Source organism: Saccostrea cucullata, unplaced genomic scaffold (assembly GCF_032062105.1).
Source record: "Saccostrea cucullata isolate Sc308-1 unplaced genomic scaffold, CSIRO_AGI_Scuc_v1 ctg5707, whole genome shotgun sequence".
NCBI lineage: Eukaryota > Metazoa > Mollusca > Bivalvia > Ostreida > Ostreidae > Saccostrea > Saccostrea cuccullata.
This window is the reverse complement of record NW_026933140.1, coordinates 25,136-43,117: the sequence shown is the minus strand read 5'-3', so window position 1 is coordinate 43,117 and position 17,982 is coordinate 25,136. Positions and strand designations below refer to the sequence as shown.

Genomic DNA, 17,982 nt, shown 5'->3' with positions numbered 1-17,982 from the left:
AACCCATTAGTGGCAATGGGTACATTACTAAATCCTGACCAATAAATCGGACCCGTTGGGGGTTTTCTTGGTCAAGAGGAGATGATGCTAACTCATCCTAGGCACTAAATCCAGCTTTAAAATTTCCATGATTCCGTGTTCATATATTTGTATTTTTGTGAATGTTTTATATCAGGCACGGTATTTTACTTTCAGGTTCTTTCTGTAAATATTTCGACATCGATAAGCTCAACGGTAAACAAGTAAATAATTAAGCAAACAACTAAACTAACTAAATAGCTAAACAACTAGAATTGCAAGGTTGATTACCGTTTGGTACAGGGTATTTACTTATGAAAGCATTTTATGTTTTGTTAGAAAACATGGTAGATAACTTTATGGGATTTTCGAAACTCTATATAATCGTCTGAAACATAAAGGATCACTGGGGCTGATATCTAAATTGGAAGCCATTCACCGGTGTATGTGGTGGCGTCTCTATATGAGTGAAAAAAATTCTCAAAGGGATCTACACAACATAAAATCAACTAATCGATTATATGATGATTTGTTAATGGATTTTTAAATTGTAAAAATAAATAAATGAATAAAACAATAAATCACATCTAATTAATCAATTTATTTTTCAGTGCTTTCAATTAATAGTCATAGTTGCTTGGACATATTACGGAAATACCCGTTTTTAAAGGGAGGAGATGGAGTACACATAATAACAGTAAACTCTAGGTCTAAATCTGTATACTGTGACATGAGTACAGATGGAGGAGGGTGGACGGTTAGTATGAGACTCAGTAGTAAGGTCTGTTTACTGTGACATGAGTACATGAGTACAGATGGAGGATGGTGGACGGTGAGTACAACTTGTTATAAAGTGAGGAAAAAGTCTACTCTGTGTCCTAAGAAAATGAAATCACTTAGTGCTTTTAGATGTTCTCTCTTATGAAACATAGAATCTAAATGTGTTTTTAAAATAAAAAATTAACAAGTCTTAAATTACTTACGTTTAAAACATTCAAAAGGAATTTAAATCATTTAATCTGTTAAAGGCTATACAAAGAAGACAAGATGGATCTACAGATTTTTACAGGACGTGGTCAGAATATAAACAAGGATTTGGGGATGCCTATAAAAACTACTGGATTGGTAAGATTAGTTTAAAATGTAACATTTACATTATAAGATGTCTATCTAAATGTAGTGACAGAATATAAACGAGGGTTTGACGGTCCCCCTAAAACTATTGGATAAGTACGATTTCTAAGGGGTGGAATGGATAAAAGTAAGTAAAAGCTTCTTGACATACCCCGGTAATATAAATTAGAATTATTCAACTTATGGTCTAGGGGTAGGGAGAGGTCACGGGATGACTCCTATGTTACTCTAGTATATTAGAACAAATTTAAAAAAAACAATAGGATCAAAAAACTTTTAAAAGTTATGTGGATTCAATTTGGGATGAAATGTAATACAGTGAAGAGAATTTTTCCCTGTCTGCTGTGTGTGTCATATTAGTCAAAATGATATTGAAGCATACCCATGTTGCGCAAATTTCAATTTATACATATCTATAAATGAATAAATTTTGCAAATAAAATCCGAAACAGATGCACCAGGGTTCTTGCTTACTCCTCTAAGAATACAGTAGATATCATACAATATGACGTCCGTAACAGATTCCACTCGAATATTAAGTATTATACATTAAAAGTAAAATAAGATCAGATAAAATGTATGCTAATACACTAGATTTTAACAAAATATCTTTGTAAATGCTTTTATTTTGATAGAGTTATAGAAAAGTATAAAAGTGTATAAAAGTATATAAAAGTGTAACATGTTTTGGGACACCCTATTTACATTACACTTACATTACTTATTCCATTCCCAGAGAACCCCCCGATAATCAATCTTTAACCTCGCAGTATTACGAAAACCTGTGTTTAAAAATTGACGTCATCTTGCCTACTATGACGTCATAATGTATCTGTCATGTTGATTAAAATCTACCACCGATGACGTCATATGTGTACATCTAGTAAATTGGGAATTGATCATGTCGTGTAAAGAGAATTCGGCTAAGAATGTACAAAGATACCTAAAATAGAGTTTCAAGGCAAATATCGTGGATATTTTGTGAAAATCACATGGACTTCAGTTAATTAAACAGGTATGCTAATTTATTTTCATCGATTATATTCTCTTTTGAAGACAGTCAACTATATACGTATCCCGGTCGGCATTTTCTTAGGAGCTGTCATTCGTGACTAAAATAATGCAACAGAACAGCAATAAGCTGGATATTTCAAAACATAAGATTTGTTCAGTTGGAAAGTTTGCCTCCTTTAAATACTTGAAAAGTGCTTCTAGAATTCCGAGTTAGAGATTGCTTTACGAAAAATCTCGGTTCATATGTATAAAATTCAAAACATCGGTAAAGGTTTCGAGCGAATATGTTAGGTTTTGTATCAAGGAAAATTTCGCTATTAATAGAAGTCACGTGATGCAGTGTTGTGGCGCACGTCTTTGCGTTAGACACTCTTTTATCTTAATGTAATATATAATAATAGTTTACCTTTATTGGCGGTTCTGGTAAATTTCTTTAAAAAGTCTAAATTTACCGAGAAATGACTTATATGCTTCCTTAACATACCCGCGCTCGTTTTCCGTGGAAAAGTTTGGTCATTGAAAATGGCAAGGAGCTCGAGTTGGCTGCTTATATAGAAATAACCTTGTAGATTTTTTAAGATTTCAACATGTTCAACTTGAAGGTGTTTTAGTAAAGTATAAGTAGTGATAAAATTATTTTTAAACACTTTGCATTTTAAAAAGTCGTTTTAATTACACTTGGAATTCCAGATCTACCCATTATATTATTCAGCAAATAAAAGAAAATACTATTTTCTAAAAATGAGTATAACTTTTTACCTATATCTTTGAAAAAGGAAATGATGCAATCAATGAGTTAACAAGGAACAGGGATCAGGAACTCCGGGTTGAGCTACAAAGTTTTGGTGGTGCTGAAGCATATGCTCATTACTCCACATTTTATGTCGGGGACGAAGGCAGTAAATACAAACTCACTGTATCGGGGTATTCAGGAACCGCAGGTACATCCTTTCATAAATTTTGATATTAAACACAGTTGAAACAAACCTTTTTTCTAAATCTTGAAAATATTCTTTCACAATATTGGGATTTAATGTTATGGCAGTAATAATAAAGTTGTGTAGATTGAAAATCAGAGAAAGTTTACAATTTGTTTACACTCTAGAAATTTATTATATCTATCATTACAACTAAAATAGGTCAAAAATATATTTCAATCAAGACAGCCCTTTTGAGAAAACTCAGCTGACCTATTGCTATCCGTTTTTGTCCGTCGTCGTTCGCTGTGCGTTAACATTTGAACATATTTCAGCTCCTGCTCTGAAACCGCTGAACCAATTTCCACCAATTTTGGCATATAGCATTTATTGGTGAAGGGGAACAAAATTTTAAATTTTATGGTCCTACCCGGGCTTTGGGGAAGGGACCAACACAACTAAAAGTAGTGCAATTTAAAAAAAATCTTCTTTACTCCTGGACATCAAGCAGTCAAACTGTTGGTATGATTGTAATAAGCATCCAGTTTTCTACCACAATTTAGAAATTCGTGGCCCCAGGTCAGGGGTTATAATGCAAGGGCGGGGCTAAATAAATTAAATACTAAGTAGTAAAAATGCATTATTCCTATAAAATTCTTCTTCTCTTTTCCCGGGCATTAAACAAAATAACAAAGTTTAGTTAAGTTAAAAAGAATGCTTCTTCCAAAATTGTGAATTGCATGGCCCCAGGGTCACGGGTTATAGTGCAAGGACGAGGCTTTAAAGATTATACTTTAATGCAGTAATTCTTTGAAATTCTTCCTTTCTGCTCCTGGGCATTAAATAAACTAACAAAGTGCATAATTAAGTTGAAAATGACTGTTTCTACCAAAATTTTGCATTTCATGGCCCCAGCGTCAGTAGTTCTAGTGCATTGGGCGGGGCTATATAGATTACATAGTGAAAATGCATATTTTTTTTTTGAAATTCTTCCTTTCTGTTCATGGGTATCAAATAAACTAACCAAGTGCATAGTTATGCTGAATAAGGCTGCCTCCTCTAAAAATATGAATTCCATGACACCAGGATCAGGGGTTCTAGTGGTAGGACGGGGCTATATATATTATATACAGTGGAGCACAAATTTATCTCAGACGCTTTGGTTCCTACTCATTTTGTCCGGATATGTGAAATGTCTGGATATCTGAATTTCCAGTTAAACAAGAAAAAATAACGTTAAAAAATTCCATTTCGATGAAAAGTCTTTCAGATACTAAAGCATCCAGATATCTGGCGTTCGGTTATCTGAAGGTCCACTGAAGTGAAAATTCATAAATCCTTTGAAAAGATTCTTCTCTGCCCCTGAGTATTAAATAAACTAACTGTATACATAGTAATGTTGAATAAGGCTGCTTCTTCCAAAATTGTTAATTTCATGGTTTGGGGTTCTGGTGTTAGGGCGTGGCTCTATTGATTAAATAGTGAAAAGGAATAATTTTTTTAAAATTGTCTTTTTGCGCCTGGATATTAAACCAAGGAGCTATGTTCATATTTGGAGGAGGAAGGATGCCTCTTTGAGATTTGTGGATTTCAGGGCACCATGTGTCACGGCTTCTTGTGTTAGGATCGGGTTTAATGTTTATATATGTAGAGTGAAATGCATGAATTCTAAAAAAAAAATTCTTTTCCTTTGTTCCTGGGTATTATTCTAATTATCTTAGTATATATTTATGACAAAGAAAGCTGCTTCTTCCAAAAAATGGTTAATTCCCGTGTCCCTGGGATAGAGTGGTGGTGGTACATGATCTGAAAATAATTTAATGCTTTGAAATCTGCACTTTGGTATTAATCACCAACATGATGAAATAAAATTTAAAGAATTTTGAAAGATGTGCCTCCAGGATCAGTTGGGATTGGGTACAACCCATTCAATGGAAATGCATTTTCTCTAGGTTACTCTGATCTACCTCTGGGTATAAAGTAAACAAAGTAAACATGCTAAGTGTATAGTTATGATAAGCAATGGTGGCGCTTTCAAAATTGTGAATTTTTAGTGAGTTGTGCGTTAACATTTGAACATTTTCAGCTTCTTTTCTGAAACCACTGAAACAATTTTAACCAAATTTGGTTTACAGCATTTATAGGTGAAGGGGAACAGAAATTGTGAAATTTATGGTCCCTGTCTCCCCCCTGGGAGCATGGAGGGTGGGGCTCAAATCACTACAATTAATGAAATCTTTGTAAATCTTCTTCTTTACTCTTGGACATTAAGCGGGCAAATTGTTAGAATGAATGTATTGAGCATTGAGTCCTCTATCAAAATTATGAAAATCATGGCCCCAGGATCAGGGGTTCTAGTGCTAGGGCGGGGCTATACAGATTATATTGTGAAAATGCATTGTTTCTTTGAAAATCTTCTTTGCTCCTGGGTATTAAACAAACTAAATAAATACATAGTTATGATGAGCAAGAGGGCTTCTATCAAAATTTTGAATTTTATTGGTCCCAGGGTCAGCAGTTCTGGTGTTAGGGCGGGACTCTATTGATTATATGGTGAAAATGCATTAATTCATTGTAAATGTTCTCCTCTGCTCCTGGGTATCAAATAATCTTACTAAGTAAATAGTTATGATAAGCAAGAGTACTGCAACCTCTTCCACAATTGTGAATTTTATGGCTCCAGGGTCATGGGCTCTGGTGGTGTTAGGGCGGGGCTCTATTGAATAAATTATGAAAATGCATTAAAACTTTGAAAATCTTATTCTTTGCTCCTTGGTATTAAATTAAATAACTAAGTACATAGTTATGCTGAGCAAGAGTGTCTCTTCCAAAATTGTGAATGTTATGGCCCCAGGGTCAGATGTTCTGGTGTAAGAGCGGGGCTTTATTGAATATATTGTGAAAATGCGTTAATTCTTTGAAAATCTTCTCTGTTCCTGGGTAATAAATTAACTAACTTAGCATAAAGTTATACTGCTTCAACCAAATTTGTAAAATTTCATGGCCCCTTTGTCAGGAGTTTAGCTATTTAGTTTAAAAGGGGATGGGGTCTTTTGATTAAAAATTGAAAATACATAAATTCTTCTAAAATCTTTTTCTTTGCTCCTGGGTATTTTGCAAACGATCCAAGTAGATATATTTATGATGAAGAAAGGTGCATCTAGCAAAATGGTTAATTTCATGCTCCCTAAATCAAGGGTATCGGAGTCGGGGGGGGGGGTTACATAGTCCGGAAAAAAATTAATAATTTGAAATCTGCTCTTTGGTATTAATCAACCATTTATGACGAAATAAAATCAATGATAAGAATTCCAAAATTCTGAAATATGTGGCTCGAGGGTCAGAGGTTCCTTTTGGATGGGGTGCACAACTGGTTATAAAGTTGAAATACATTTTCTCTGTGTTACTTTGATTTACCTCTGTGTATTAAGTAAATAGAAGCATGCTTAGTTTATAATTATGATAAGCAATGGTGCCTCTTTCATAATTGTGAATTTCATGGTCTCTGGTTAAAACACTGAACCAAATTAAATTGTTGGAAAGTTGTTACATGATACTCAGGTGACCTATGAGGCCCATGGACCACTTGTTTGTTTGTATCTTCTGTCTCTTAACAAAATCCTTTGTTTAAGGGAGTGACATTAAGCAGTTTTCTAATGTAGGTGAAGATGTAAGCTTTTAATTTATAAGAAAATAAAATAATATACCTTGTATTTATAAATGCTGACACTGGCAGATTTAAAGGCCAAGAACATAAATTCCAAGTATTTCATTCTTCAAACTCTTGTGTAGAATTCTTTGACATAATTCCAAGAGACCAAGAGAGCCTGAAACACTCATTTTCGATGAAGGGGAAAGGTGGGATATAAATTGTTTACCGGAAGAAAATTTACAACTTTTGTTACCTGTTTTCCAATGAGAATGTAACTCGTGGATTTGCTTGGGTGGCAATTGGTCGTTTGCGGAATTGTTTGTTGTTTGTTGAAAGACATTTTGGTTGTACGCAGGTGGTCTGAAGTTGGTGTTTGGGGGATATCTGAGTTTCTGATAAACATTATATTTGGAGACCAGTCGTTCCGTAAATCTGGTGCCCGTTGCAGCCTCACGTTGACAAACCTGCTTTTGTATTTTGTGGGGTGACTTTTTTTTCAAAATCTTTGGCGTTGGGGGAGGCGAATGCACTTGCTGGATACCTCTGCTCAGCATTTGGATATGTAGACGAGGAGTTGTCGGTTTACAGTGGTAACTTCCTTCCAACTGTATACACGATCTGTCCCAGTGAGTTTGAAATAAGCAATATCAAAAAGTCTGACAAATCTGTTTCATATTTGGATATATTACAAGAAAAAGACGTCGATCGAAATCTAGCAACAGGCCATTAAGATAGACGTGATGACCTCGGTTTGTCGTCGTCGGTTTTCCTTTGCTTGTATGGGACTGTTCTTACCTTTGTTGCTGTGTGTTATGTTTGTGTCCCTCGGTTAATTCGATTCGCGGGGGCGTGCTTTTCGGGCGGGCGGTTTCAGCAGAGAGGTGGGTTATTTGCAAGAGGGGTATTAAAGCAAGAATGTCGACAATCTCATCTTGGATAATCGTTTTACACATTTTGTGTCGGTGCTGTAGCCTTGTCGGCGGATACATTCTGTCGCTATGTCAGCTGCTAAGGTCTTCTTTTCACGGGGTTTGTTTGCTTCTGATCCCACCTGTGGTGTTTTCAATGTCCGTGTTTGTACTGCTCCTCATTTTGACAATTGTGCTTGAGTACTGTTCATTTTCTCTATATTTCTAAGACTCGAGATCACACACCTGCCATTCAAATTCAATGTAAATAAGGAAAAAGAATTATCTACGAGAAAGTATATAATTATTTTTTGATCATTGAATATGCCCATATGATTGAAAAAAATTATTGATTGCTACGTTACACGAGAAGACAAAAAAATTTCCATGGCTTTCAACTTGAAATTTATAAATACTTAGACGACTTATTTTTAAATATTTTTAGCCACCATTCATATATTGACTCAATATATTCTAGTGAACATAAAGCTAAAAGCTCGCAAAGATACCGCCTCATCAGTTTCATCTTTGGATTCTTTACTAACGATAGACGACAAGGGCCAACAAAGAATTCAATAGTATGACGAACGAGATGACCGTTTTTCTGTGGTCAATTTTACTTATCCAGTCTTGTTTCACCGGTGTTTACATCTCCCAAATTATTCGATACTGAGGAGCAAACTACGAATGGAATCAATTTTTAGCTGATATGTTTACCTTGCACAGACTTCAGCAACCTGATGTAAAATTAGCAATATGTATTTGTATGGTCCTTTAATAAACTTGTTAACAAATATAAGCCCCATCATTGGGTCTTATTTCGAGTGATGTGTTTCATATGCATACTACTGACTACTTTAAAGTCATTCTTAAACTAAAACTTAAAGCACTTCATCATTTTTTAGATAACTACATGCGGATAGAACCCTACATATTCAATTCTAAGAATTCATGACAGAAGTTAATTAATGATCTGCCGATTACCGAGAGAGATATTCATGCAAGGTTTTTAAAAAATAGCAAGAAAAGTGTACTTTTAACCTTCAAAAAGTTCATTTTTTCCCATCTTTTTGTCATGTGTAATTTTTTTTATATCATTACAAAAAATATTGAAACATAGTTAATATGCATAAAACATTTTAAAATTGCTTTATCCTAGATTATAAACTAACAGAACATCAAATCTGTTACTGTTTGCAACAAACACTTCTCTACATAAATTTAGTAAACTTTTCAGAATATTTCTTTCTTAATTATAGTACAAGATTACTAAAACAATATTGTTAAGGTTTAATTTATTAACTTTGACTAGGATATTGATCAAATCTTACGTATTTAAACAGTATCTTTTTTCTAAAAAAAAAAGATTGTAATATTGATTCTACAAATGCTCAGAATTCTAAAATCTAAGACACCATTGCAAGATACGACCGTTTTCAACACGAGATACCATACAAATTCATATTTCATACGTTATATTATTTCTTGCCATTTTAAAACCAAATCTTTCTTCCAGATGACAGTTTGACTTATCACAGTGGTATGAAGTTCAGCACAAAGGATCAAGATAATGACAACTACAGTACTCATTGTGCCGTATCAGATCACGGAGGTTGGTGGTACAGGGGCTGTACTGACTCAAACCTGAACGGACAATATACAGAGTCAGTGAAGCGTGGATTGAAATACCCTGTCTGGTTTGACTGGAGAGGTTCTGAAGCATTAAAGAAGACTTTGATGATGATCAGAAAAAAAATAGAAATAAAGTATTTTTTAATCACGGACTCATTAACATCTATGAATATATTGTATCTTTTCAAGAAGTGTTATGTAAAGAATATTTACATACTTATATTTTCCTTTTTTTTTAGATACACTTTATACTATTGCTTATATTTTTTGAACGTATAAATAATTAAAATGAAATATTTTTTTTTTCTTTTTCATAGAGCTGTTTTTTTTCTACAACGCATGAATTATTTGATATCCAAGATATTTTCATCATGAGGATAAGAAATCTATCTTCGACTATGAAAACAATCAGGTCATTTTCTATTTGCAAAAGTTTACAATGGAATTCTGAACGTCATCAAATAAAAAAACGATCAAGGTTTAAAGTTTCTAAGATAGCATTAATACAAAGTAACCTTTCACCTTATTCAGGATTATGACGTCAAATTCTTTTTAATACAATGTATGTTACAGAGTTTGAAAAATTCATTCTTAAAAGAATTATTTAGTTCTTACAGATAATGGCGCTTAAATCAAATACAGCTTTCTACACAAACACACACACATACACCCTCACACACACACACACCTTCAATATTAAATCAGGAGAGCTTAGAAAATTACAGATAACATTTAAAAAGAAACACAAAGCTGATTAATAAAGTATTAGAATTTTAATTTCAAAATATACTGAGCACAAAAGAGCGTTCACTTTGTTATTAGGAGGCACGGGTTAAATTCTCATTTGCAGCGACAAAGCATACATGTTCGAAATGAATGTTTCATTGCCAAGCTCTTCGGTGTTAAATTTGGATTTTTTCAGAGGTTTACTGAAATATTTTCTCAAGTGCACATTTTTTCAGTAAGAAAATTGACATTCAGAGATTTACAGCAATGGAATAATGCATATAAGTGTAGTGCATGTGACTTTTAGTTTTTCATTTTTTTTATCAGCAAAAAAAAATTCCTAATACAACTTTTAAGTCAGATTATTGATATAGATCGATATATTAATTGATTGATTGTATACTGTTTCAGGTCCCATTTGATAATTTTTCACTCATATGGAGACGTCACCGTATGCCTGTGAAGGGCTTTAAATTTAGACCTATACTCGGCACTCAGGGCCATTGAGCAGTGAGGGTCTTAAGCGTGACAAGCCTATCGTGACATGGGACCTACGTTTTTTAGGTCATATCCGAAAGACCTGAAAGACCTGTGACTTTTGCTTCTAATGCCGATCGCTTGGTGAAAGAACAGTATGTTAACGTCACAGGCAGTATATAAAGGACTCCAAATTCCGATGGTGACACTATAGTTCGATGGTCACGCCATAGTTCGATGGTTACGCCGAACCCTGATGATTTGTTGTCGTTCGGACGCCAAAGCCCGATGGTCACGCCAAAGTTTGATGGTTACGCCAAAACCCGATGATATGCGCCAAACCCCGATGGTTTGTTGTCCTACGGACACCAAAGTCCGATGATCACGCCAAAGTCCAATGGCTCCTTTCCTGTAAGACGCGCGATACTTACGTACGATGGTCTTACACATCAAAGTCCGATGGTGTGTAAAAACAATCAATGCTTATGACGTCACCATAATCCGACGTCAATTCTTGACGCCATTGCCAGAATTCAAAAACCTGTATTGATTTTATCGGGTTCATTTCATTTGAGATTGGTGCAAGCTTAAACATTAGAATATTTTTCAAATTGTGCAATTCAAATCAAGTTTAAAAATAAATCGAGAGATCCCGGGCGTATATTGTTTTGTCCTGTCCGTCTGTTTGTCTGCAAACTTTAACCTTTGCCATAACTTTTGAACCATAGAGATACAGACTTCATATATGATATGCATACTCCACTAATGAAGCTCTTCCAAATGACACCAAGGTCAATGACCTTGTTGCCTTGACTTTAACCAATATGCTTTAAAATTGTTTTGTACAATTGTACCTTCGCCATAACTTTTGAACCATATAGTCTGTGCTTTCAAAATTTATATAGAACATAAAACAACTAAAAATAAAGAAATGTTGAAAAATTTAGCCTGATACGTTCATTATTTGCCAAATTATTATAAAATGAAAACGACATTATATGATCACCCGGCGCTGTCGTCGTTTATTTTAATGACGTCCGATAACGGGATTGTTTTTTAAAATTCCGCTTCTTCTACCTCATACACTTTTTTGATGAGATTACCTGGAGCGGAGTAAGGATTTAAACACGTCTTGTTTATATGACTTTACAATGTCATGAACAGTGGCCTTCAATGAATATAATATTCCAGATGGATTAATATATCGGGAGAGATCCGCGCTTGATTGTGCCGGCATATTTTGCTTTTGGGAGTTCAATATCTACAACACATGATCAACGTCATTTTTTGACGTAATTGATTTTTCACACATTGACTGCAAATCGGCTTTAACTGTGTATCCCTTTTCTCTAAGAATCTATTTTGACATTAAAAGACAAGTACTCTGGATGTATATTATTTCTCTTTAGCCAGTTTCAACATATTTTAGGTTTTTACCAGTTTTTTCACAGGCAAAACTTTATAGAATGTTGGAAACGGAAACCCCTCCCCCTTTTGACGTCATTTTCAAGGCCTCATTTGTTTGGACATTCCGTGTAAAATTTACGATAAAATTTCATAGAACTTCCAGAATGAATTGAAAATTTCATATTTAATGGAACAATTGTGTCCCAACACATACCTGAATTAACGGGAATTTCGGATGTCAAATGCTCATATCAAAAGAGTTTTTCTCAGTTACACATACGTCGCAAAAACGTCGTGCTTACAAAAATATTACTGATTTATTTAAAAAATATAATTCATGATTTATGGTTTATTCTTTTAATAGAAAAGATGATGCTAACTAGATATTTTATAATTCATAGATGTACCTAAAGCAGTTTTAATTTTATGACGCTAGTCCATGAACATTTTGATAACCCCTCATACAGTTAATCATTGAGTCAAATGCTGACTAACGTTTTTCATACCAATTGTAAGACCATTATTTATACACTGAATTGACGACGTATTTTTTCCGTTGTTTCCTGATCATGACATGGAGCACGCGGCGGGTGTGACCGGTCGGCAGGAGATGCTCACACCTCTATGGCACCTATCAAACTTCTGATGTTCTTTCCGTGTTTGCTCTGCTCTTATTTTGTATTGTTTTATGGACTTTGAGAGTGTATACTGTTTCTCCATATCCTTCTCTTCATACAATTTATTAATCAAGCCCTCTTATAAACATTGACTTAGAAAACTTGAAATACTGATTTTTAAGAATATGTACCTTTGCCATGAACTATTTAATACATATAAGGGTAATGTCTCGTCCTAAAATTCGATAATGTTAAGTTTTACTGCAAGAAGAATGTGATCTTAATTTGTACGATTAATTTGTCTACAAAGTGCGCAGATCTGTACACAATAAGCTAAATCATACTGCAAACATGGTCCAAAGTCTCTTTCTCTGTTACAAAGTCTGTTGCACTGAAATATTCATTTTATTATATTTTATTTAAAAAGGTACGCTCAAAATTGTGGCAGGACTTTGGGATCAAAATTCATATAAATAAAAAAAAGGACAATATCTGCAACACAAGAATAAGCTTGATCATCAAAATGAATATAAGGGACTGTATTGTTTAAAGATTATAGGCTGTTCTTGCGCTTCAACAAAACTAAAATTTACAATGATTCGAAAAATCATTGAGCATATGACGTTTACATAATTTGATGCTTTTTTGGTCATAGATAATCGATATATGGAGATAACGATAAGTATTCAGGCTCAAAAGTTCATAAAGCAATTCAAAATAGGAACGGAGCAAACACGGATGTCCAAATGATCAGAAAAAGGATCGGTGCCATGGAGGAGTGAGCATCCCCTGCTGACCGATCACATCCGCCGTGTGCTCCTTTTCATGATCGGGAAATATTGGGAAAACCCATTGTCAATTCAGTGTGTAGATAATGGATTTATAAATAGTTTGAAAATGTCAGTCAGCATATGACTCAATTATAAAATATTAACATTTGCTTTCCTTATATAACAATGATAATGAAATTGAAATTAATTTTTCAATGACATGCAGTTCGTCGCATATGATCCGATTTTCTTGTATAGGGAAAGCAAAGTTCAGATTGTGACGTTACATGATGTCGTAGTTACGTTATTTTGCAATTCCATAACAAAGTCTAAATAATACCTATTTTTCCTTGTCACACGAGTAAAAACTGAAAATATAAGAAATAAAATTTCGGTACGACTTCATGCCATATCCCAACGAAACTCTAAAATGATATTTTATTTCTTAATTGTATTTTCTGACAAGGTCATTGTATCGACCATCGAATTTACGAAATGATTGCTTTCAACGAGACTGCTGATATTTTTGTTTCATAAACATGTTTGTCAATAATTTCCCTTGTTTTAGAAATTGTTCATACGTAGAGCAAAACTAGTTGTTAGATTACCATAAACGTCTTTTTCGAAAAGGATTTCCAAATATACTGTAAAAGCACAAATGTTCGTGGGGGATTAAATTTCGTCTATTTCGTTGTTAACAATTTTCAACGATTTTAAATACTACACGAAATTTTTTATGACCGTATACTGAATAGGGTAACTTTCAACGAAACTACTTTTGATGACAAATCAGCGAAATTTTAGTAAAACAATTGAGTCAGGCCCTGTAGTATCTTTATTTCAAGCTCATCAGGATATATCGTGTCGACATTGAGTTTGAAAAAAACCTTGTTAGTGAAATACGTGGACGACAATTTCAGCATATTTCAGCATTTTAAAGGTATTCCAAAAGCGCTTTCTACTTTTCAATATAAGATTATAACAAATTCTTTCAAATCAATATGAAAATAGTTCTGTTTTTAAAGGGTTTGTTTGGTTTTTCTAGTGGAAATTATAATAGATTGTTGGAAGACCTGGATTTTTCAAAAAGACACATAGCTGTTGTAAATCAGACACTAGCAACGAGATTTTTTTGATATTTGTTTCTGGTGTCAAGTACTAAGCAGAGAGTTTCATAAAATGATTTTGCAAATGATCAATGGCAAAGTAAGTTTATATGGTTACAATTTTGTATTAAAATTTGTATATATAAAAAGGCATTTTCAATTTTATTTTGATTTATTTTTTACTCTTGGAATAATTGTGTATTATTTAAAAATTATTATTATTTGATTTTATAAATTGAAATATTAAAATAAAGATTGTTTTAGATTTTAATATTTATATATATATATTATATACCGCTAATTTAGAAAACAAACTTGTAACAACCAGATTAGACTTTTAAAAATCATTTCTCCTCATTAATGTTTATCCCATTTATTAATAAAATGAAAAGAGAGGTGTGTTAACTACATTTCACTAAGAAAAAATATCTAGATTTAATATCCATAAGATTTTTTCACCAATATAGATATGCTAAAAAAATTCATTTTTGTTTTTGGAACAATAAAAATAAAAAAACTGACTTGATTGGAAACATTATTTTCAAATTTAATTATCTCACACAGTGCTGCTCTGAAGTTTGAATAACATCTCCACTTTAGGTTTACCATTTGATATTAAAATTAATATCGAAATTTCATTTTTAAAAAAAGTTTGACGTGCTAAAGGTTATTTTTTTTTTAAACTGCATATTTAATATAATACTCTCAAATTCCACTAAAGGTACATGTTTTTAATTCATATACTAGTATTATCAATATAAAATTTTCATAAGAAAGAGTTTCTTTAACAATTTCAAATTCAAAGCATCAGATTTAATTAGAAGAGTCACTGAAGTCCCAAACAAGGTGTACAGGGTATACTTGGTTTACAATTAATAAATGTTATTTTATTAGTCTATACCTTTTGTGGAAAAATTTTCCAGTTTTTGGAATTCAAAATAAGGTATTTTTGAATATGGTGCTTAAAAATTATTTATTACAAAAATCTTTTAAATGATGATATGATTATAAGGAACTTGGAAACTAATGTACTTGTTTAAATAAAATATATGAATTTTCATTGTTTGTTGTATTCATTCATTTAACTTACACAGTTTGAATAATTTTATTTTAAAAAATAATAGATACATTACATTTTATCGAAAGAAGGCAGCAATATCCCTTTTCCCACTCCAAGATAATTCCTAAATCATGCAAATTAAAATCTGTATTACTGAAATTGTTAATCAAGATATATACTGCTTTAAATTGTAAGTACAAGATGATTTTTCATTATTTAACAACAAAATTCTAATTTTTATAAAATCTAATGCCTGTTTTATGCAAATGGTTACCGATTCGATTATTGGCCGATGATCAGTCGGTTAGGGTCAACCGATGTTACCGATTAATCGATTCTGAGTTTCAGCCGATTTGACAACACTAACCCCTCGTACTTCCCTAAATAAGTTCTTTTAAATGGCTTCAAGGTCAATGACTGTGACCTTTACTTTGACCTGTATGCTAAAAAGCTTTTTTTCGTACCTTTGCCATAACCTTTGAATCGTATGAAATACAGACTTCATATTTGATATGCATACACCACTAATAAAGTTCTTTCAAATGACTCCAAGGTCAATGACCTTGTGTCATTGACTGTGACCTATATGCTAAAATAGCTTTTTTCGAACTTTTTTGCTGCCGGGCGCATAGTGTTTCCCCAAACTAGGGATGTCAAAATATATATCTTCCTTAGTCGAACATTCGATTGCATTATTCGAACGATAGTCGACTATTCGGAACATTTTTTTTCCATAATAAAATCTTGATTTCCGTTACTTTTACTTTTGTTTGCATAGATTTTGCAAGAGTTATCCTTCTTTGGTGTACGCATTACTGTAGCTATTATGATTACATGAAATTATATTTATTTAGTTTTAATATGCATCAAAAACTACCAGCAAATATTTTTTAAACTCATTTAAATAAAATACGATAAACACAACATCTACACATCAGGTGCCCGTGTGACATACCGCGATTACCGTAACTTTAATACAGTTAAATGCCCTAGCTTACATCACTACAATGTATGCGTGTTTTTATAAAAGTAATAATCAAATTATCAAAACGTGTCTCGGCTACCGTATGTGAACCTTTGAACATTATTAAAATAACAATATTATGGATACATAGAAAGTAATGACTAAATAACTGTGTTTTCATTATAATATTAGAAACAAAACCCAGCATAGTGATTCATAATTTATCAGAAAAACAATTGTTATTGACAATTATCAGATTAGAGAAGAGCTCTTAATATGCATTTATACATTGATAATGAAAAGTCAATAGTTTTTGTTCAGGAAAAATAATTTTGTCAAAAATTTTTTCATAAACAGATAAATTTGTAATCAAGAGTTATCGCTCTTTTTTTATCGTATTTTATTTAGTCGGTCCTTTCGACTGACAGTCGAATAGTCGACTATTCGTTGACATCCCTACCCCAAACACATCTTGTTTTGTATACGTAAAATAAAATCTTCATTGTTACGTTTTTAACCCTGTGGAAAAAACAGGTTTCCCACCTGACCACAAGTTCATTGTTAAATTATATGCCTATCGAGATCTGACAATTTAATCGTTATATGGGCTAAAAACTATACTTTGCAAATATTAGTTAAAAATCAGTCACAAGTATTTCCATAAGTACCGTTTGTACTCGACTATAAATCGTCTAAAGAAGGGGGGGGGGATAATTTAAGTCCAAAAATCCATATCCGATCAATAATAAGGCACATGTATTATTTTTAAACATTAAAAGGGACAAAATTACAATTCGTACATGATCAACAAAAAGCTCCTCGACCAAGGGCTTATGAGATTTGATAACATAAAAAACCCACGTAGCACATTTATATTTTGATATATATTTAAAAAAATGATGCTAAAATAACCATGCATGCTATAATAGCGAGAATGTTGAGATAACTCAGATAAAAAATCGCTTACCATTCATTCCATATATTGAAGTTATTTTTACATATACATGTACGTATTTACATATTATATATTCTATCTTATGCATGGTGATTATTTGTCCATTTCATAGTGAAAATAGGTAAGTCTTGAAAATTGTAGATTGTTCTTTCGAAGACTTATATTAGTAGAGCCCCATTTAGTATGTACTAGACAATAAGTTAAAATGTAAAAATCTTTTTTCACAACTTTTGCATGAAATTCAGCCAAATTTCTTAGGATTTCAGTATTTCATAAAAGGCTACCCCTTTTTCAACGGTTGAAATAATATACGCATTGTAAATTAGAGCTTACCTTTTCTTCGTTGGTTTAGCCCCCCCCCCCCCTTTTTTTTTCAATTAGCCACCCCACTTTCAATTCGCTACCAACGTCTAATGGGGTTAAAATATTTTCCAATCAACAATAAAATGATTACAATTTGAATTAGATTGAGGAAATTTACATCTTTTCCATGGGATATATATAATAAACATGAAGCTGATGTACCCGGGGAGGCCGGCGTACAACTTGATTGTATTCATCATGCAGGGACGGAAAAATTTTGATAGGTGCACAGAGCGCAGCCGATTGAGAAAATGGTGAAGAT

The 17,982-nt window shown here is 32.9% G+C and overlaps 1 protein-coding gene across 1 annotated transcript; it reads left to right on the top strand.

The window, feature by feature from the left end:
• Positions 1-739: 739 nt before the first annotated feature.
• LOC134237381 (ficolin-1-like) lies at positions 740-10,277 on the top strand. The gene is made up of 5 exons (XM_062719490.1): positions 740-775; positions 1,047-1,143; positions 2,943-3,107; positions 9,160-9,409; positions 10,238-10,277. The coding sequence occupies exons 1-5, from the start codon at positions 749-751 to the stop codon at positions 10,275-10,277; spliced, it is 579 nt and encodes a 192-aa protein (XP_062575474.1). The 5' UTR covers positions 740-748.
• The last annotated feature ends 7,705 nt before the right edge of the window (positions 10,278-17,982 follow it).